General features: G+C 57.9%; 5 protein-coding genes across 5 annotated transcripts; all 5 read left to right on the forward strand.

Moving 5' to 3' along the window:
• Positions 1–1,542: 1,542 nt before the first annotated feature.
• Positions 1,543–11,436, forward strand: LPMP_205290 (phosphatidylinositol 3-kinase, putative; the record flags this gene model as incomplete). The annotated part of the gene is made up of 1 exon (XM_010700426.1): positions 1,543–11,436. One exon carries the CDS (start codon positions 1,543–1,545, stop codon positions 11,434–11,436), a length of 9,894 nt encoding a protein of 3,297 aa, XP_010698728.1.
• A 2,474-nt stretch (positions 11,437–13,910) lies between these two features.
• LPMP_205300 (DNAj-like protein) lies at positions 13,911–15,872 on the forward strand (the record flags this gene model as incomplete). The annotated part of the gene is made up of 1 exon (XM_010700427.1): positions 13,911–15,872. The coding sequence occupies one exon, from the start codon at positions 13,911–13,913 to the stop codon at positions 15,870–15,872; it is 1,962 nt and encodes a 653-aa protein (XP_010698729.1).
• An 898-nt stretch (positions 15,873–16,770) lies between these two features.
• On the forward strand, positions 16,771–17,748 carry LPMP_205310 (hypothetical protein; the record flags this gene model as incomplete). Its single annotated transcript, XM_010700428.1, has 1 exon — positions 16,771–17,748. One exon carries the CDS (start codon positions 16,771–16,773, stop codon positions 17,746–17,748), a length of 978 nt encoding a protein of 325 aa, XP_010698730.1.
• Positions 17,749–18,473: 725 nt separating this feature from the next.
• Positions 18,474–19,280, forward strand: LPMP_205320 (hypothetical protein; the record flags this gene model as incomplete). Its single annotated transcript, XM_010700429.1, has 1 exon — positions 18,474–19,280. The coding sequence occupies one exon, from the start codon at positions 18,474–18,476 to the stop codon at positions 19,278–19,280; it is 807 nt and encodes a 268-aa protein (XP_010698731.1).
• A 603-nt stretch (positions 19,281–19,883) lies between these two features.
• LPMP_205330 (hypothetical protein) lies at positions 19,884–20,783 on the forward strand (the record flags this gene model as incomplete). The annotated part of the gene is made up of 1 exon (XM_010700430.1): positions 19,884–20,783. The coding sequence occupies one exon, from the start codon at positions 19,884–19,886 to the stop codon at positions 20,781–20,783; it is 900 nt and encodes a 299-aa protein (XP_010698732.1).
• Between the last annotated feature and the right edge of the window lie 526 nt (positions 20,784–21,309).

The following is a 21,309-nucleotide window of genomic DNA, read 5'->3' on the forward strand; positions in this document are numbered from 1 at the left end:
TGCTTGTATGAACAACTGCTTCCTTACTGTTCTCGTCACTTCCTCTCTCTTTTTCTCACACCCCCTTGCTCCTTCCGTCTACTGACCCCCTCTACCACACCTGTTTGTCTCTCTCCCTCTCTCTCCGTGCGCCACACACATGCACACACACACACACACACACGTCAGTTTTTTCCCGAAAAGGAGAATAAAAAAGGTAAGTGTGGGAGCATTTTTGTTTGTTTCTGTGGTTTCTTCATTTCTTCTTCCTTTATTTCGTCGTACTCAGCAGCAGCACATCTTTCCTCTTCCCCTTCTTTTCTCTTTTTCCCTTCCTTTCCTTCTTGTCCCTCTCTCTCTCTCTCACCCTCTTTGCCTCACCTCTGCCTCTCCTCTCTCCCTCACTCTATCAGCCCATCTCTTGTGACGCACACACGCATTAACCCATTTCAGTGTGCACGGTGGACACCAGACGTGCATGCAACACGCAGAATTCGAGAGGGAAAAAAGGCATCCTTCGCACACAAACCTCCAGCGGCTCCTGAGTCATCAAAGGTGAAGAAAAAGTGAGACGGAAAAAGAAGCGTTTCCGCGAGAAGCGCCAGCCAGGGAACGAGAAGAATAGTCGAGCAAGGCGACGTCGCAACTTCAGAGGGAAAGATTTGGCGTAAGTAGTTGGTGCTGGCGGTTGACTACGTATCCTTCCCTCCGCTATCTCCCCACGTCAACTCCCCTCCTTTTCTCTCATCTCCTGCACGCTGCTTCTCTCTCGATCGCTATTCCTGGTCACATTCGGTCCCCCCCCCCCTTGTGTGTGTGTGTCTCTCTCTCTGTCTGTGTCGGTGTCTGTCTTCGCCTTTCATACACACATACGTTTTAGCTTTTTGCTGTTCTCTTTTTCCTGTAACTCTCGAAAACGACTCCCCAGTGCATCTTTTGCTTACGCCCCTCGATATTTCCCCTTGGGGGGTGTGCTGCTCTCTCTCTCCTCTTTCTCCTCGCGCTCTCTCTCTCCCGTGCGTTCGTGGTGCCGCAGTGTTTGCGCCTGTTTGTCTGCAGAAGCTGTGAGTGTCTTTCCGGCAACCGTGTGTGCGCACGCGACAGCTTTGAAAGCTTGGGAAACACTTGACGTTCCTGTAGGGCAGGGGTGCGCCTGTCTTTCCGCCTGTGCCTGTCTGTATCTTTGAACACCGTCTAATCACGTCATTGTTTTTCCTAAGCTCTTTCCTCCTCTTTTCCCTCTGTGTCACTTGCGTGGTATCGGCATTTTCTCTTTCCTTCTCTCTTGTCGCGGTGCTTGTCTTTGGCTCACTGTCTTGGGGCAGACCTGTAAGCTTCTCGTCTTCTTTTCATCCTTGCGTAGCTTTCTGTGGGTTGGTGAGGTGACTGATGTGAAGAAGGTTGGCGCCTCTCTCGCTCTCTTTCTCGTCCTCCACCACTTTCGCCCCTCCCCCTTGTGAGTGTGCTTGCCTCCTCTCTTTTTCCTCTTCTCTGCTTTTGCCTCCGCCACCTCTACCCCCCCTCCTCCTCTCTCTCTCTCTCTGAAAATCTTCAACTTTGGGAATGCAGCAGCTGCACTGGACCACGGCGTGTGGCCAGGTGTCTGGATCTCAACACTCGCAGCATCCCGTACCGCAAGCACCCACCCACGCTAGCCAGAAGCAGCAGCAGCAGCAGCACTTGCATCAGCATGGACCTCCAGGACTGACCGCGTCTGGCATGGGTGGCCCCGCTGCAGGAATGAACATTTCTTCAGGTGCCGCTGGCGGCGCGTTAGCTGCCCATGCAAACGTCAAAAGTAACGCCTTTTATAGCGCTCGATTTGTACACCCAATTGGTCCGCTACCACATGTTCAGAGCCAGAAGCAAGTCTTTTCGGTTTCACAACAGCCTCCTGGCGTGCAGCAGCAGCAGCAGCGCTCTCCTCGATCTCTGACAGGCCCGACCCCCAGCAGTGTCGTGAGTAGCAATAGAAGTTGGCTGGAGCCGAGCGTGGCGCTCCGCGGCCGTGAGGCGCCGGCCATCGCGGGTGCGAACTCCGCCGCCGCACAGACGAGCTCTGCCGTGGCCGGTGTGCTTTTCAGTGGCACACGCACAAATTTTACGGACTTCGGATCGGCAGCAGCGTACAGACTCGGTGACGGCGACGTTGGCTCACCGAACGGACCTAATCCCAACGCCGGCAGGATCCTCGCAGATGCAAATGACGAGGAGGTGAACCAGCTGTTACGGGAGCTGGAATGCTCTGTGGACAGTCCGCACGCGTTGGCGGTGCTGCGAGACGCTGTGGACGCCATCGAAGCACGCGCGCTGGCGAACTTCGACCCTCTGTCGAGAGACACGTTTCTGGAGCAGCGCATCCGCGATGTCCTGGCGGAGCTGTCGCGGACGCCAAACGAGCGTTCCTTGCTGCTCGCGGTGAGCCTCATAGAGGCGCTAATCCCAATCGCCTACGCCAGTCCTCACTCCAAGTACACTCGCCTTTGCCGCAGCCTATCGGTACTGCGGCAGAGCGGGGTTGAGAAGACTGCCAGAGAAGCGCAGCGGGTGTACAAGCTCCTGTTGGAGGCAGATGCTCGCTACCCGGGGCCGGAGCCACCGCTGAAGGCGTTTGTGCAGAAGGAGCTCCGCGAAAACTGCGAGCAGGCGCTTTTGCAGCTACACGGCCGTGTGCAGCAGGTGAAGGCAGCCTTTCCGGCGCAGTTCTTCTCCGTCATGTTGGGCTGCGCCGCCACTGCGGAGGTGAACCCGCGCTACATCTCTGGTAAAACTCGCGCCCAGGCGATTCAACTCGGCATGATGCTCACAGGCAGCCCCGACGCGCTGCTCCGCAAAGCCGCTTACGAGTGCCTCGTCGCCATTTTCCGAAACACAAGCAGCATGCGACCCAACGAGCTGGTGCTGGAGAGCCGGCGCCTCTGTGATGAATGCATGCGGGCTCTGAACGCGAGTCAGCACAACGAGAGTCACATTGTATCGGCCCTGAAGGCGCTGCACGCCCTCCTCAGCAGTCGCGGGCTCTCGGCAATCGACAGGCAGGTGATACCGCAGCTGTGCGTGCTCGTCACGGAGCAGCACCGGGTGTCCAAGTCGCTGCAGGTGCGCAGCGCAGTGTGCGATCTCGTGCCAGCCATTGCACCGGTCGACATTGCGTCTACACCGCGCCGCACCACGTACTGCGCTATCATCATGGATCCCGTAAAGAACGTTCGCGATGAACGCTTCAAGGCACACGAGTTACACAATGTGGCCTCCTTTATCCGCAGTGTGGGGTATCGCGTGCTTGACACGACAAATCGTACAAACTTGGAGTCGATCTTGCATCGCTACATATCCCGCCCGGAGACACAGGAGGCGTGCTGGTCCATCATGGCAGCCATCTGCGCGTCCTCGACCTTGGCCAGCGGAGGCGCGACATCGGTGGCGCCCATGGGTGGACACCACGGAGACCACGTCAGCACATCTACCACACTACCGAGCCCCACAGTGCAGTACGCCAATCAAAACCTCTCCTTATCACCCTCCATGGCTGAGGCACACAACACCTCGTGGTACTCCAGCCGCGACAACTTAACAACCTCGGCGCACCTCCAGCCGCAGCTGCGCTCCGGTAGCGAAACGAGCACGTCCTCGCCCTCGGCGCTTCAGCGGCACCTCTTGTGCCACAACGGTGACGACAACGACGATCAGGCCAGCGCCCCATTTATCTCCGTTGCGACAGCCTCACAGCGGTCGGCAGTCACGTGCTCCCTCAGTCCCTCCCCTACCTCGACCAACGCACCGGTTTTCAACGCCTCCAGCTTCAGCGGACACCACACCGTGACCATTGACGACGTTGTACAGCGCTGCCTACCGTACCTTGCCCACGCCACCTTGACCCAGTCCCTAGTAGACTCTCTCCGTGCAATACAAAACTCGTGTCCTCAGTTGTGCGCCGATGTGCAGACAGCCCTGGACAAGCTGGTGGATAGCGTGCTGAAGGAGCCTTTCGCACCATTGGCGGCGGTGGCCACATTGCCCCAGCCTACAGCTCAGCTGTCGAGCTCCACTTCGCAACAGCCGCAGCGGCAAAACCACTGCTTTCACAGCCGCGATGGCGGCGATGGTAACACCGGTGTCTTTTCGAGCGCGGCAAGCAACAATGCCTCTCGCGCTGTCCGGTCTCACCCGCTCAGCTCCGGTAGTGGCTCGGAGCCGGTGATGACGGTCTCTCGGCCAGGGACATGCAACGCACCAATCGGTGGTGGAGCAGTGGGGCGACTCACACAGTACTTTCGGCCAGGCGAGAGCGCGGCAATGCACCGACATGAAGGCAGCACGAGCGGCGTGACCCCGAGCTCATCGGGGGCAGTGCGCTCCACCGCTGGTCCTCCTCTCTCGGGGAACAGCAGCTTTCTGGGTTCCGACACCGCCTACACCGTCGGCAGCGGCGACGCGAACAGCGGCGCCCCGTACGGTGCTGGCGGACCACTTCACTGCACCCCGCTCCCCGCGTCGATCGGCCCGCCCTTCAGCTCCGTACCACACACAGTGCCAGGAGACAGCGGCGCAGGTGGAGGAAACGCCGCAGCAGCATCGCCGCCAGCGATCAAGAACGACTTGACTGTGGCACTAAAGGTGTTCACAGAACGGCCCCTAACGTCAGTACAACATCTGCATGATCTTAAGAACTTGGTGATTGCCTTTCAGCGTCACGAGGATCCACTCGTACGGCAGCAGAGCAGCGAGACGATCATATCGAGTCTGCGGCAGTGGATAGCGTACGCGAAGGAGCACAAGACCTCCACCTACTCCACTCGTGTGACAGAGATATTGGAAACGTATATGAAGAATGTCCTGATAGAGGTCGACCGTCAGTGTGGGTTGTACGAGATTACGCTGCTGGCGAACGCCTCGAACCTGCGCCCTTTCTTATCGGAGCAGCGCATCCTATCCTCACTGCTGAGTTTCTTGAACAGCACACCACTGGTGCGCGAGAAAACGGTGGAGCTGCTCGTCGCCATCACGCAGGACTCCAAGCCTTCCCCCTCTGTCGTGGCGGTGCAGCAGAGCCTGTACGTCACCGTGGAGTCGTGTGTTGTGGTGCTTGAGTACACGAACGACGTGGGCATACTTCTGCGCAGTATGGCTGACCTGCAAACCTTTACTCGACTGTGCATTCGTCAACTTAACAACCACCTTAGCCGCGTCTTCTATGCCTTTCGCAAGCGTCTCTTAGAGGTCAGCGTTCCAGACGTAGTGCTGCTTTCCATTCTCAAGACGCTCGAAGCCATCCTGCAGGCGCTGACGAAAGATGAGAAGGCTATCTTGCAGTACCAGGACGACGTTCTGGAGCTCTACAACCCAGTTGTGGAGATACTGAAGCAGTCACCGTCCCCGACACTGAGCCATGCTGCCATCAACGTTCTCGTGCACATGCACGAAATGTGCATCCCGAGTTCCTCGACAGATCTACGTAAGCAGCAGGAGCTCATCACCGCGCTGACACACGTCTACACCGGCAGCTCCTGCACTGTCAACGAATCGCTGAGTATGCTCACGCTATTCGGACAGCTCGGTGCCATCGATCCCTCCGCGCAGCCCGTCGCGACAACCGCAAAGAAGAAGGAAGAGGCTGTCATCCAGAATGAGGCTGACCTGGAGCTCACCTACGACTACACAGTGATCGTATACCGCACGCTGAGCCGCGTGCTGGACGCGTCGCTTTCCGACGCCGTCTGCTCTCAGGCTCTGCGCACCCTGCTCCAGTTCATCCGTTTCACACAAGATAAGAAGGACCTTGTCGGCGGCGTCCACGCCGTGCGGGCGGTGCTGCAGATCGCAAAGCGCGCCACGGATAGCCCGGCTCTGCGGGTAGAAGCGCTGCACGTCTTGGCAGCCGTTACCGCCATGCGGCACGAGCGTATCGTGCGGTTAATGTTGCCTGAAATTGTGGTCCTGCTGGAGCAGCTATGGACTCCAAAAGACCGCCCGCTCTTCCGCGCTGTTCTGGAGGTGGTGGGCGCGCTCAAGCCAGGCAAGCTGTCCGGCAAGGATCAGTCGGAGTCGTGGGCGTGGCTGTATCCGAGGCTGGTGGACGTGGCGCTGCAGGACCGCACTGAATCGCGCGAGTTCTGTCTCCGTGTCGTGGAGATTGTGCTGAATACTAGCTACATTCCGCCACACTGCATCCCTGTCGTGTTTCCGATGCTACTGCACTTCCTGCAGCAGTCCGATCAGCTGGTAGACGTGCGCAGCCAGTCCCTCTGCGCTGCCGTGCACATCGTGTGCGAGCTCAAGGCGGTGCAGTTCTTCTCGTCGCTGCTACACGGCATCTGCATCCTAACGCGGCACTGCGAGCTGAACGAAGATCTCGGCCCGCGCCTCTCCACCCCAGGGGTGCGGGAGTCGCTCAAGGTATTGGCAGCGCTGCATCCCAGCGGCCGCGGCACGATCAAAATGCTGCGCGACCGCATCGGTGAAGGGGAGGAACACATGACGAACCCGACCAGGTCCTCCATATTCAACGCCATGAACATGCCGGCGGCTAGCGTAACGGACCTCGCCGGCAGCGGCGCTAACTCCTCGATACCCCCCGGGGGGCCAGTGGCAGGCAGTGCCAGTGGCGGACTGGGAGTGGCGAATCCAGGGAGCTCAGGGATTGGTCCGCTAGTCAATATCAGCGGCTTCGGCGCCCCTACCACCGGTGGTGGCGCAGCAGCAGCAGCAGCGAGCGGGGCGGCTGGCGGCGGGTCATATCTGCGTCGCACAAACGTGCCGGAGACCTTTGGGGGAACGGGGGAGGAGGACATGGCGCCGAAGTTCAGAACCGACACAGCGGGTCAAGAAATCGACCTCTTCATGAAGCATGTGGAACTGGGCTTCCGCCTCAAGGAGAGCAAGCTGCGCGAGTGGTTCGCCGAGTTCCAGAAGTACATCATTCTCGTCTCCCCGCACCCGGCGTTCCGCATGATGGTGGACCTCCTCGACAAGCATGAACCCCTGCGTCGGGGACTATTCTTGCCTTCGTTCAAGTGCCTTTACGAGTCCCTGTCAGCTGACCAAATCAGAAAGCTGAACGAGATGCTGACCCTCGTGCTGAATTGCTCTGATCATGAGTTGTCGAGCAAATGTCTTGGCCTCGCTGACTACCTCGACCATAACGAGCCGAACGTAAAGCCGGATGTGCTCGAGGTGGTGCGGTCGATGCGGCGAGTCGATTATCATCGCTTCAGTCATCCCTCCGAGAGCGGGTCGCTTCTGCTGCGCAGCACGACGAGTAGCACGAACAACGTTGTCTCTCTGCGCACCCGCAGCTCCGCGTCAACAGGGCTGCCCAAGGTGGAGCTCTCCACTTCCAGCGATGCACCCATCGATCAGCTACACATGGCGAAGGTGCGCGGACGGCAAGGGGGGACTCTCCAGCGCAGCTCAAACGGCGGTACCGAGGTAGCAGGCGATGAGGCCGGCAGTGGCGGCTCAACACCACTTACCACTCCCTCCAATAGCGCAAACGGCCACCGCAACGCCTCTGGCCGTGACGCGGGCATGTACGAGCTCACCTCTCTTGATGACAACGAGAATGCGGAGACCAGGACTGAACGGCAGAAGCCGCAGCACATAGACTCGCCGATGTTACAGGGATCGGCCCAGAAGGCAGCGGCGGAGCAGCGCAGCTGCTCGCCTGTGGAAACGCTCAACGGGAACGACAGCGAGAGCAAGCCGGAGGGCTCGATGGCCGCCACCAACGTCGTCCATCCGTCGGCTAGTGTGCTGGGCGGGGCGGGTGTGCATGTCATGGGAAGCTATAGGCCCCTTGTGAACTCCATCGTGTGTCGCTACGACTCTCACGCGCCGCAACACCCGGGGACGGCCACTCAGTTTCACGTCATCAGCACCGCTACCACTCACAGCAACGATCCCAGCACTGACAGCTGCAACACTAATGTGCACCTTGTCGGGGCGCACATCCCAGCGCAGCCGAACATGCTCTTCTCGACAGAAGACATTGTGCGCGCTGCAGAGCGAACCCGTATGTATGACAAGGCGCTCAGCTACCTGGAGAATCGTCTTCTGGCCATGCTCAACCTCTACCGGAGCACGAAGATGCCACGGGAGGTTATTCACAAGACGGTCTGGCCGCTAGCGTGGCTCTACAGCCAGCGTGAAATGCAGGACTCCGTCGTCGGACTCTTCCGCGCTATTCGCTACGAAGGCGGTGAGGACCAAGCAGGCTTCGGCTACGAGCTACTGTGCTGGTGGAGCAAGGCGCAGCACACATACGCGAAGTCCATCACACAGCAGGCGATGCGCGATATGACAGTACCGCCACACATTCTAGAAGGCTACGTGCGCACCCTCACCCTGTGCGGTGAGTGGAACCGGGCCTATGACGTAGCCATGCAGGTCAGCGCACGGCCGGAGGCGTACGTGTCCTCGACGGTCGCACGCTGCGGTGCAACGGCGGCGTGGCTACTCGGACAATGGGACGACGTCCAACACCTCGCGGAGCGGCTCTCCATGTCAGAGCGACACACCACAGCGCTTCGCCTCTTCTTTCTCAACGGTGTGGCGCTGAAGAACGCCATTACGGAGCACAGCAGCGCCGCCTACGATAGCCTGCGCCACATGATCACAGAGTCAAAACTCGTGATTGATGAGAGCCTGCGCACTCTTCTTCCGCTCAGCTACATGCACGCCTACGAGAGCTTGACCATGCTACAGCACTTCACGGAGATGGAGGAGATCATTGACTACTGCCACTGCCGCTCCGCCAAGGGCCGGCAGCAGATCTACGAGCGGTGGAACAACCGGTTCCACTCACTGAAGCCGGACTCCCTGCAGCCGAGCCTGCGCTCGCTGATGCTGCACTCGCTCGTGCTCAGCACGGACGAGATGGCAGACATGATTCTGCATTTCTGTGAGACCCGGCAGGCGAGTCACCCACAGCTGACGGAGTGGGCCATGAGCTGGCTTCGGCACGGCTCCTTCAGCGGAAGCAGCAGCAACGTTGTTAGCACGAGTGCAGCATCACCTGGGTCAGTGGAAGGCATCACGGCGGCGACGCTGTCGTCGGTGGACAAGAATCCGAAGGTGGCCGTCGGCTTCATCACGCATCTGTGGAGCCAAGGAAAGCGGCAGGCCGCTGTTGAGTCCATGGAAGTGTTTCTGCGCGACTGCGGCAAGGACCTGGTGGAGAACAACCCCGCATGCTACGGGGACGCGCAGTTGCGGCTCGGCACGTGGAAGCAGGAGTTGCACGCCGACTCCTTCTGGCAGCGTGGCTTCCGCGAGGAGGAACTGGGCCATTTCCACAAGGCCATCCGCGCAGTCCCGTCGAGCTACGAGGCGTGGCACAGCTGGGGCCTGATGAACTATCGCATCCAGCAGCGCGACCACAATCTTTCGCCAGAGGACCAGCGCACCTTCGTGGAGGCGGCGCACCAGGGCTTTGTTAGCGCTATCTGCCGTTGTATAGACTCCTCCGAGGCGCTACCGGCCGTCATGCGTCTGCTGCAACTGTGGGTGATCCACAACGGAGTGGCGCTTCTGAAGGAGACGGTGGCTGACAGTATATCACGCATCCCCATTGATCACTGGGTGCAGACCATTCCGCAGCTTATCGGCCACCTTAGCAGCGACAGTCACGACATCCGCGAAGTGATTGGCATGATCCTGCGCTCCCTCTGCGAGGTGCATCCACAGGCGACTGTCTTTCCGCTCCTCGTGGTGATGATGTCGGACTCCAGTAGCAGCAGCAATAACAGCGCCGTCAACAACAACGGAGACGAGACTATTATAGTGCCGGGTACACCCTTCATGTCCGACAGCTCGAATCCGATGGCGCGGAAGCAGGAGATTGTGCATGGCATCATCCAGCACTGCCCAAAGCGCATCTTCCACGAGGCCGAGGCGGTGGCGAAGCTCCTTGTGGACGTGTCCGCCATTCCTATCGAGAAGATTCGTGAGAACCTGAGCCAGGTCGCCGCTGCGTGGAACCCGAACGCCGAGTACGAGGAGGACCCTGAAGAGGTGTACCGCCGTCTGCAGAACACGCTCGACATCTTCCACGCCAATCGGCGTCACCTTCTCTTCACCGTCGGCGACATCGGCCAGTTTGTGCAGATGGTCATGGAGGACGACCGAAACGGGCAGCGAGAAAAAGCGGCGGGCGTTGTCAGCCAACTCATCGAGGAGATCTCGAAGCACGTGGCTGAGAAGCTGGGGCGCGAGCCGCAGAAGGCAATGGAGCCGCTGCTGCACCTGCGCAACCTCTCCGTGGCTGTATTCGGCGAGTACGACGGTCACTGCTGCGATCATTATCCAACTATCGCGTCCTTTAGCTCCAAGCTGGACGTCATCCCGTCGAAGAAGCGACCGCGCCGCATCCAGCTCAACGGCTCGGATGGCTGTCTCTACACGTACTGCCTGAAGGGCAACGAGGACATCCGCATGGACGAACGTGTCATGCAGCTGCTTGGCATGGTGAACGTGCTGCTGAGCCACACCCGCATCCCGAGCAGCGCGTACATCCACCGCTTCCCTGTCATCCCAATCAGCTCCAACGTGGGGCTGCTGGGCTGGGTTGAGAACGCAAACACGATCAATAACACCATCTGCAACTATCGCACCAACATCTCGAACGTGCGCACGCATCAGGAGTCGAGCGTGCTGCGCGCGTACGTTGGGTCGTTCGGCAACTGGGACAAGCTCAGCCTCATTCAGCGCACAGAGATACTGGACTTTGTGATGCAGAGTGAGCACTGCGAAGCTGTTGACGTTTCTCGAGTAATGTGGCACCGCGCCAACACGGCGGAGCAGTGGCTTGACCGCCGAACTGCCTTCACGGTGTCCTTGGCGACCATGTCCATGGTAGGCTACGTACTCGGCCTTGGTGACCGGCATCTCGGCAACATCCTCATCTCCATGTCCTCTGGCAAGATTGTGCACATTGACTTTGGCGATAGCTTCGATGTCGGTCGACTGCGCCATGTTCTGCCCGAGACGATCCCGTTCCGTCTCACGCGCATGCTGACGAATGGGATGGAGGTCTTCGGTGTGGATGGCGTCTTCCGCGCCTCCGCGACGCGCACGCAGACAACACTGCACAAGAACCGTGATAGCATCATGGCGTTGCTCTCCGCCTTTGTCCACGACCCGATCGTGCAGTACAAGGGCAAGATGAAGAACATCATGGAGAAGAGCCGGTCGCCGCAAGACATTGCAGAGCGTATTCGTAACAAGCTGCGCGGGATGGAGATGGCGATTGACCACAGCAAGGTGAATATCTTCAACACCACGCAAGATAGCTGCCGCCGGCCAGACCTCCTGTACATGTCAACTGCCTTCGACGACACTGCCGTGCGGACACAGTCGCTGGCGATGACGCCGGAGGAGCAGGTAAGCTTCTTGATTGACGAGGCGACGCGCGTCGACAACTACACGACGATGTACTTCGGCTGGGGCCCTCTGTGGTAGTAGCGCCCAAAAAAAAGCACTGAAAAGCACCTCCACTCCTCTCGCACGCGTACGCGCACCCACAGCTTTTGCGGATTGCTGTTTTTTAGTGCCCCGGGCGTGCCTTCTTGTGCAGTCGCTTTTGCTGATGTCGTGGGTACTGCTTTTGCTTTCTCGGATTGGGGTGGTGGTTGATCAGCTCTTCGGCCACCCACCTGTGTGTGTGTGTGCCTAACCTCGCTAATGCTGATTCAACCTTGCCCCCATCACTCACATACTCTTCACTCTCTCTCTCTCTTCTTGTTTTGTCGGGGATGTACTCCACCTACGTGACCCTGACATGCCTCTTTGCTTCTCTGATTTTTCATTCGTCTGACCCTCCCCCGCCACCTTTGAGAGTTTGTGTGCATTTTTATGCGTCTGTTGTGGTAAGCTACAATCCATCTTGTGCTCTTTTCTTCATGCTTGTGTTCACTCCTGTGGCTCGCTGTCGTTTGATCCCATGAATGCATCTTATGTCCGTGGAAGTGTCTCTTCCCATATGTCTATCCCTGTGCACGACTGTAGGTATGTGTGGGGGGAGGGGGGTATCTTTCTCTTTCTTCTCTTCTGCTTCCGCCGCCACGACCCCCTTACCCTCCCCCTCCCACCATCACCTCTCGTCTCCAGATAATAACGCTCTTTCCTTCTTGGGCATCTCTTGCTCCCTCTCTCCCTCTGTGCGTGTTTGCCTCTGGATAGCTGAGGAAAATAAAGCCCCTCTCTACCCCACCATCATGGCCACTAGCAGCAGCAGCAGCAACCACTGCCACCGCCATCTCATCACCACCCAAACAACAACAACAAAATAAGAAGAGGCGAGAAAAGAAACCGACAAAACAGACAAAAAGGGAGGTATATTTTGAAGCACTAACGAGGCATGCATGACTTCCCCCTTGTCGACTTGTTCTTCTCTCCCTCCTGCTCCTCCTTTCTGCATGTCTCTCTGCCTTTCTTTTCCTCGTTTCCTTGTCCATCCCGCAATCAAGCTAAACCGTAAACATACATACACACACGCACGGAGAAGCCAAGATCGACAGATGGAAGGGGGAGGAGGGGAAGAAAGCGGGAGAGAGGAGGGAGGCATGGGCGCACGCGCTGAGAGAAAGATGTAAGTGAGCCACTCCATACCCACACGCATGTTTGTATACACATACATCAAGGCGTAGGGAGCACACTATGGAAGCCAACTCGTTCCTTTCCCTCTCCCCCTCACTCACACCCTCGCCTTTTTTCTTTCTTTTGCACGGTTCGCATTCATGCACGCAAGCGAATGTGTGTATGTGCGTCTGTCTCTCCCTCTGTCTGCGTCCTCCATCCCGCTCCCCCTCGTCTTACACATCTACACTCAAGAAATCGAAGGAAGTTCAACTCCCTCTTTTCTGTCCATTGACCCGCGTGGATGTGCTTGGTACGTCTCGTTTTCTTCTCGTGCACTCCCCTTTTTCTCCCCTCTCCCTCCACGGACCCTTTCATAGCCACTTTTCTTTTCTCTATCGCTGCTGTTGTTGGGTTTTCTTTTTCCTGTCCTGTTGCCGTGACTTCCCCTTTCTCTCTATCTGTCTCCACCTTCTTCCACTTCGTCACTGTCCTCCTTTGGTCTCTTCTGGTGTGCATGGACGTGTAGGCGCGTTGTCTGTGGCCCCTCAGTCCTTGTTGTTATTTTACCTTTTCCCTTTCTCCTCCTCTATGGTGTCGCTTCTGTGCCCCTTCGCATCTCGGCAGATGTTGCTAATCCGTTGGTCTGCGTCTCCTTTCCTCTTCCTTCTCATGTGTGCCTTCGCCTCTGTTGTGTTTTGATTGTTGTTCGTCTCACTGCCAAGAACGAGAGCCCATGTCACTTTGCTTGTTTAGCAAAACAAGAAGGACTAAAAAGAAAAGGGGGGCCGAGCGTGGGACGCTTCCGTAGATGCGCCTACAGCAGTACGAACAGTGCTAGCGCTTTATTGGTATGGGCCGGCGCGTTCATGCCGTGGCGAACAACGGGCCACACATTCGCTGGACAAGATGTCGCCCTACGCGAATGAGGTAGACGAGCTGCCGGCTCCTCACGTATCTGCCCGACCTCCTCCGATATCCTAGTCGGCTTCAGCTGAGGTATTTTTTACTCTCTGGCCGAAATCCGATTGTGTGCTGTCTATCACCGCAGCCCTCCCTCATGCGCTTGTGAGGTGCAGGCATTCACACAAACTACATAATGCGGCTACGACGCCGAAGACCTCCATGGCGTCACTACTGTTGAGATGCAGCTGATTCCCCAGCTCTCTTTCCCCTGTATATTTGCCCCTTTAGGGCGCACACACACAGACATACACACACACACACCTACGAAAGAAGCTCTGAGGACGTCTGTGCCTGTGGGTCTGCGTTAAAAGCGCCATTCACGGACATACTCGAGGGCATCTCTTTCCCCCTACACTTCACCACCGTCACTACAGCAGCGGCAACTGCCCGCAATGCAGGTCTTATCGATTGAATTGCCCGTCTTGAAGTCGGGTGAGAAGGCGCTCGAGTGGCCTCAGACGCAGCCAAGCACCGGCACCGATGCCGTCGCGGCCGATACGCCGCCGCAGCTGAGTCGCTGGATCGAGGCGTACCGCGTCATTCCGCAAGGAGAAGCGTTCTGTCACACTGTCGCCCTCACGACACAGCTGCGGCACGAGGATGCGCGCATGCAGAAAGCACAGGCTGACCCTGATGTGGCGCAGCAGTGGGCCGCGGAAGAGGCCGATGGCATTGCCGCTGGCGCAGGCAGCAATGGTGCAAACAATGCAGATGACGATGATGGCGCCGGAGACAGTGCCCGTTACCAGTTCTCTTCCCGCAAGAAAAAGTTCGTGAAGCTGACTGACGACGACATGCTGATTGACTGGTACGAGGTACTAAAACTAGAGCAGCAGGACGGAGCGACTGACGACCAAATCAAGGCAGCCTACCGCCGCCGCTGCCTGGAGACGCACCCCGACAAGCAGCAGAACCACTCTGATGAGCTCTTCAAGCAGGTGCAACGCGCCTTCGACATCCTTGGCGATCCAGACACGCGCCAGACCTACGACTCCTCGCGGCCGTTCGACGACGCCATCCCTGGAGAGCAGGTGGAGGTGGACGCCTTCTTCAGCACCTTCGGCCCGGTCTTTGAACGCAACAAGAAGTGGAGCAGCGTCCCCGCCATGCCCTCCCTCGGCACAGACAAGACGTCGTACGCCGAGGTGCTCCGCTTCTACGACCGCTGGACAGGTTTTCAGAGCTGGCGCGACTTCTCACACCTGGCGGACCTGGTGGAGATTGACGACACCATGCCCCGCGAGGAGAAGCGCTACTACCAGCGCGAGAACGCGCGCCATCTGAGCCACTTCCACAAGGAGGAGCAGAAGCGCATTCGACTTTTGGTTGACCGGGCTCGTAAGAACGACCCACGCCTGCGCCGTCGCCGAGAGGAGGAGGAAGAGAAACGCCTCAAGGAGTTGAGAGAGCGAGAGGCGTTCCGGCTGCAGCTCGCGGCCGAGGAGGAGCGCCGCCGCGCTGAAGAGGTCCGAAAGCGGAAGGAGAGGGAAGAAGCAAAGATGAATGCACAGCAGGAGGAGAAGCAGGCGATGCGTGAGGCACAGACGGCGGTGTTGGACTTTTTTGGACAGCACGGGCTCCTGGACGAGACCCCGACAAACAAGCTCCTCGCAGACTGTGTGCGCCGCCCGAATGTACAGTGGCTCTTTTCCAAGGTCGCCAACGCGACCGAAGCGCAGAAACTGCGCGATGTCCTACTGGCCTGCCCGGCAGAGCGCCGACCGCGCACGAGCAACTCGCAGACCAAGGATATGGAAGGGGACGAGGAGGTGGAGGCCGTCTTACGGTTCAACGCGCTCATTCAAAAGATGGAGCAGCACTGCGGTGTGAACCGCTACGGCGAGGCTGTGAAGAAGGTGCAGGACGGCGACGCGACCACGGCGGCAGCGAAGAAAAAAGAGGCCGCAGCGGTGGCAGCAAAGGCACCTGTCGATGCGGGACCAGAGTGGACGGAGGAGGATCTGAGTCGGCTGCAGAAGGCGACGGCCAAGTACCCACCTGGCACCGTCGACCGCTGGATCAAGGTCTGCAACGTTCTCCGTCATCGCTTTACGGAGGAGCAGGCCGTGGCCAAAGTGAGCGAGCTAACCGCTGCACTGCACAACGCAGGGTCTGGCAACCCCACTGCCGCCGCCGCCTCACCCTCGCATGTCTCGGCCCCCAGCCCTGCTGTCTCGTCTGTGGAGAACTGGTCTCTGAAGCAGCAGAAGCAGTTGGAGCAGGGCCTGCGTGACTTGAAGGACTACAAGGAGAAGGACAAGTTCCAGAAAATTGCAAAGATGGTGGAAAGCAAGACAGCCAAGGAGTGCTTTGAACGTTTCAAGTTTCTCTGCTCCGTAAACAAGAAGAAATAATCTGCTGGATGTCTGAAGCCCGTGTGAGTTGCAAGGGCACTGGCGAGTCGTTAGGAAAACGTCACGTGTTGCGCTGCCCGAGATAAGGACGTATGAAAACTGCACCTATTCAGGTATGTATAAACATGCATACAGCATCTGTGTGTGTGTGTGGTCACTTTTGGTGCTCTCGCTATCTGGTGTTGCGTCTAATAACACAAGAAAGTAACGTGTTTGTGGCGGATAAACTGTCTCTGCGTGTCTGCTTATGAGGAGGTAAGGCAGTGCGCATATCTTTCCCACGCGCCCTGCAGCTGCGGACCACCTCCCCCTCCCCCCCCCCCCAGACACCACACAACCTCCAGGTCCTGTCTTTTGTATTCCCATGAAAAAAGAGAGTGAAGGGTGCCAAACGTCTAAGCAGCCTACTAGCGGACAACACCTTCTCCCGCTTTCGTTTCTGCTCTGTGAGTTGCGAAGAGGGGGGGGGCTGAGAATCACATGCGTGGTCATGTAGATAACTCGTTGCAGCGCGGCAACGTTCCTTTACACGTTTGCCGTCCGAAAGTGTATTTGCTTATGTGCCTCATGTGCTGCTCTATCGCCACCATTTCCTTTTACATCTTTGCTCCCCCTCTACTCCACACACACACCTCACTTCTCTCCGTGCCTCCTTCTACCCACCTCGCTCACTCGCCTCCATATCTGGTATGCTCTGGACGCACATGTGTCACTGTGGATAGTCACAGTCCGAGAAGCACGAGAGCTGCGTGAGACTTATACGCACACAAACACCTACGCAAGGTGACTTCAGCAGCAGAGTTAACCTTGTTTCACGCTGCACTCAGACGTGAGCGCGCGCTCTAGTCGTTTTCTCTTTTCTCGCTCCCTCTTTTTTCACCGGTCATAAGCTGAAATCATGCAGCCCCTGCAAACTGCATCGATCAACTTCGATCCCCCGGGCGGCGGCGGCGGTGGCGGCCCAGGCGGTGGCAACGCATTTTTTGGTCGCAGCGACCCGAACGCCATGATGTTGCAGATGGGTCTCAGCTACGGGCAGAGCATTCTCCAAAAGCACGTCCAGCAGGGCGAGGCTGGACTGGCTTACTATATGCCTTTCATCTGTGCTATTCGCAACTACTTCGCCGTGGACAATACGTACGTGAAACGAAAGCTGATCATACTCACGGTGCCCTTCTTCACCAAGTATGTCCGCAAGCTGCCGGCCGGTGGGGAGAGCGATTTTGGTAGCGGCGGTGGTGGTGCTGGGGAGGCGACTGGAGACCAAGCCTTTGGCGGCCCGTCCGGCACCTCAGCCTCAGCGTACTCACCTGCCTCGCTCTCTACGCTCGTGGGTCACGACGGCTGCTCTAGCACCTTTGCCGTCCCCTCGCTGCCGCTGAACGACGTCTTCGCATCGGACTTGTACATCCCTTTGATGAGTGTGATTACCTACGTCGTACTCGCCGCCTACATCCTTGGTGCGAACTCGCCGACGAGCTCCGTCACAGCCGCGTCGCTCATCTCCACCGCCTGGGTGATTGGCATTTGGTTTTTCCTCGAGGTTGTGGTGCTAAAGGCTGTGGCGTATGCGCTCCATGTCGTGCCGAACCCGCCGTTGCTGGTGCTACTCGCGCTGTGCGGATACAAGTACGTTCTTATCTCCCTGGGCGTTCTCCTTTCGCAGTTTCTTCCGCCGGGTCTCCTCTACAGCAGCCTTTTTATCCTGTATGCAATAATAGCACATAGCTTTTTCACCGTTCGAGTTGTAGGGCTGCAGTACATGCGTGTCGACAGTCGCGTACCGCCACGGCCTCGCGTGTTCACCTACGTGGCGGCCCTGGCACAGGTGCCGGCTTCTGTGTGGTTGTTCGTGCGGCTTATCTACAGCAGTTAAAGCTGTGCTGCTTTGCGGTTTGTGTGCAGATGAAAGGGGAAGGGCAGTACAGGAGGGACCGGGATAGTGTGTTGTTTTTTCCTGGGAAAAGTCCCTACACCCCCTCCCCTGTCCACCACTCATGCACACACACACACACACACACCTCTGGGCTTTTCTTCGCGCTTCTCTTCGCTTGTGATTCATGGCCTGGCGTGCACGCTAGTGAGGTGCACTTTTTCCACTCGCTTGCCTAAAGCTCGACTTTGGTGCGTCCTTTTTTTGGATTCCCTTTTCGTTTTTTTCTCCACTCCCCCCAGGACGTCTGGACCTGCGCACGCAGCACATCATCGAGGCACGTAACGCCCCTCCTCCCTCCCCTCCCCCCCCCCCCCCGCTCTTCAAGCGCAACGCTAGCAAAGGCGTTGCTGTAGCAAGACTCAAGGAGAGTTAGAGGAGAGGGACTTGATGCGGGCGTACAACCTCTCTGTCCTCACGACTGCGTCAGCTGTGAGCCGTCTTTCCTCTTTACGTGCCTTCTTTCCTCCTCTGAGGCCCTCGCGCGTGCTTTCTGAAGGCATTGTGTTCACTCGAAACCCCCCTCCCTCAATCGCCCCCCCCCTTCTCACCATCTCCTCTCCTCTCGTATCCCTCTCTCTCTCTACACACACACCGACGCTAGCACAAGCGTGTGTGCGTGTGTGTGCCTTCTCTCCCTCCCGGCTCCTCTGTCACCCCTCTACGTCATGTCGTGGAACCTCAAGGGACGGGCCGCGATTGCGGCCCTCGATCCGCCCACTCGCCATCGCGTTCTGCACTCGCAGACCATGACGCGGTGCGCCAACAAGCCGTTGCTGTGGGTACTGGAGGAACTGACCACTCTCCGCTCCCTCGGCGGCCTCACTGGTCCCCTGCACAGGGCAAACTACTTTATCTGCCTTGTTGTCCGCCTCCTGCAAATTTGTCCCTCGGTCGCCATCGCGCGGGTCATGCTGGAGCAGGATGTGCACAAGTACCTGCGCGCCGCGGCGCTTCTGCTTATCCGTTTTATCGGAAACATGGAGCTGCAGCGGGAGGCAATGCATGTGGGGTGGTCAGACTACCGCAAGCTGTGCCTCTACGGATCTGACCCAGCACAAGAGTGGAAAGAGTCGACGTCAGCTACTGTTGCCGGAGCGGGGGGAATGGCGACAGACACGTTCAGGACGCTTGCCTCCTCTATGCTACCGCTGGACCATTACAAGCGGCCACGCGCGGAGATGGAGATGTGCAGCGGTAACAGCAATCTCTCTGGTGACGCACAGAGCAGTGAATTCGACAGAGCCAACGCACATGCGCCAGAGCCACCACGGTACTTGCTGATCCGCATGGATGAGTTCACCGACTATGTCTTTGGTGTACCTCCTGCCTCCACAGCGTCACAGAGCAAAGGTGCAGAGGAGCTCTTGAAGACACCTGCCTCACCACCCATACCATCTACGCCAGGCGCATCCTCTCGTACACTTCCGGGACACACGTTCATGGGACTTTATTTCCCCGCTCTAATCGTGTAATGTCCCTCAGAGGCGCCTCATGCAAGGCAGTGCTCGCACACTCCTGGAGCAGGTGATGGTGCACACGAAAAAGACAAGTCGTACACATTGCGTGGACTCGGTGACGGATTGCAACCCGTTTCGGCTTCCGTCGTCTGCACCTCCCCCCCCCCCTCGGTCTCCATCTTGTTTTGTGTATGGCGTAGCATGTTGACTCGGATGAACACCGTCAAAGGCTGAGTAACATAATCCTTGAAGGAATACGGGCTTGTGCTCTCCATACACATGTATGCACATTGACCATTCTCTTTTGCCTCCGCACAGCAGCCTCTCCCACTCTCCCACCCTAACCTCTAGCACCCACTTCGCTGCCTTCTGTTCCCTCTCTGTGTCCTTTACCGTAGACTTCGATCCCCTGGATCGGCTCTTCACCCCACCGCCCACCACCACAAACCGTACTCCTCTTCGACCTTGCATGCACGCCTGCCCTGCTGCTGCAGCGCGGCTCCTTTTTGCCTCACCGCTCCTCACCCATCCCCCCCCCCTCTTTTTTTCCGTCTAAGCAAAGCGTTAGCGTGTCGCTGGTTTTTCTTTTTGTAGGTGCGCACGTGCGTGTATGTCATAATGCAGCGCCTCGACATTGAGCAGCAGTTCCGCCTGCGGGAGGCGGAAAAGACTCAGCGCCAGGCAGCGGAAACGGCTCTGTCACTCTCGTACTTGCACGAGGAGTACTATGCGGCGGCTAGCAACGCTATCATCCTCTTCAGTGGTATCTGCGCCACCACAGGGGTGTTGTTTCTCGCATCAGCGCTGCTGATCAAGACAAGGCTGACGAATACAGTCCGCATGAGCTTTCAGTGCAGCGGTGTAAGTCTCATTCCGCAGTGGACAAGCCCCTCAGTGTTCTCCATCTGCATGGCAGTGTGGATGGGGCTCTTGGGGATGCAGGTCGTGTGCGATGTGCTACGGGAAGTTGCGCAGCAGCACTACCGTACCATCAAGGAGACGAACGTGTCGTCGTTGGCGGACGTTTCCCTCCTTCACCGCATCCATGTGGGTACAGTGAACCCTCACCCTCTCTGGGGGTTGTCAACGGAAATCACCGAACAGTACCCGCCACTCATACAGTGGGTCATGACACCAACAGCGCTGCTGTTTGCGGCGCAGTACGCGGGGATGGTTTGCATCTGGTGCTACATGCTCTTCTTTGGACGACCACCGGAGGCTGGTTTGATGGGTGCTCTCCTTGCCTTCTTTCCAAGCTTCTATGAAGCGCTGCTGCTGAGCGGCAACGAGCCACATCGCTGGGTGGTGTGGGTGACTCTTGTGAATTTTACGCTTGCCCTGGTGTGTCTCTGGAGCTTTGGTGCACCTCTGGTGTGGCGCGAGTACCGCGAGGTAATGAAGGAGCTGCAAGGCCACACGGCACAGGCGCTTTTCAAAGACCGATCGGAGACGCGCAAGATGCACGCTCGCGGTGCTGCTCGGGTTGGTGGCGCATGTAAGAAGTGGAAGCAAAGCTGATCATTCTTCCGGAACAGTACGCGCCCCTCCCCCTCCTGTCTTCCTCCCCGAGTTTTGCAAGCGGTCCATCATGAAACAAAGCCATCCACAGTTGCAGATCGCTTTACGTGACAGTCCTTCCTCTCTCGATGTGTACCACGGAGTGTGCTGCTTGTCGTGCATTCAGTCACTCATCGAGCGCGTATATGCACCTCTCCCTCCCTCCTTACTTTGAGTAATATACACGCGCAGCTGCTTTATCACGGCAGCGCAGCAGGAGCACAGACAGTTACGGGCTCACCCGCAGCACTGTGCGGAGAGCCTCGCGGATGCCTTGCAGACCTCTGCCTGCCCACGCCCTGTCCCGTCTCACACGACGGCTCTTCTCTTCCCTCGATTCTCCAGCCTCCTCTCCCTCTGTCTCTCCTCTGTCTGTCTTCAGTTCCATTTTTACTGCGCAAGATGGTGCCTGCTTGCTGAACAAGACCCTCACACCGCACTCGGACTTCTTTCTGGAAAACCACCCAAGTTACCGGCATGTCGTACA

The sequence above is a fragment of the Leishmania panamensis genome (assembly GCF_000755165.1).
Source record: "Leishmania panamensis strain MHOM/PA/94/PSC-1 chromosome 20 sequence".
In the NCBI taxonomy this organism is placed as follows: domain Eukaryota; phylum Euglenozoa; class Kinetoplastea; order Trypanosomatida; family Trypanosomatidae; genus Leishmania; species Leishmania panamensis.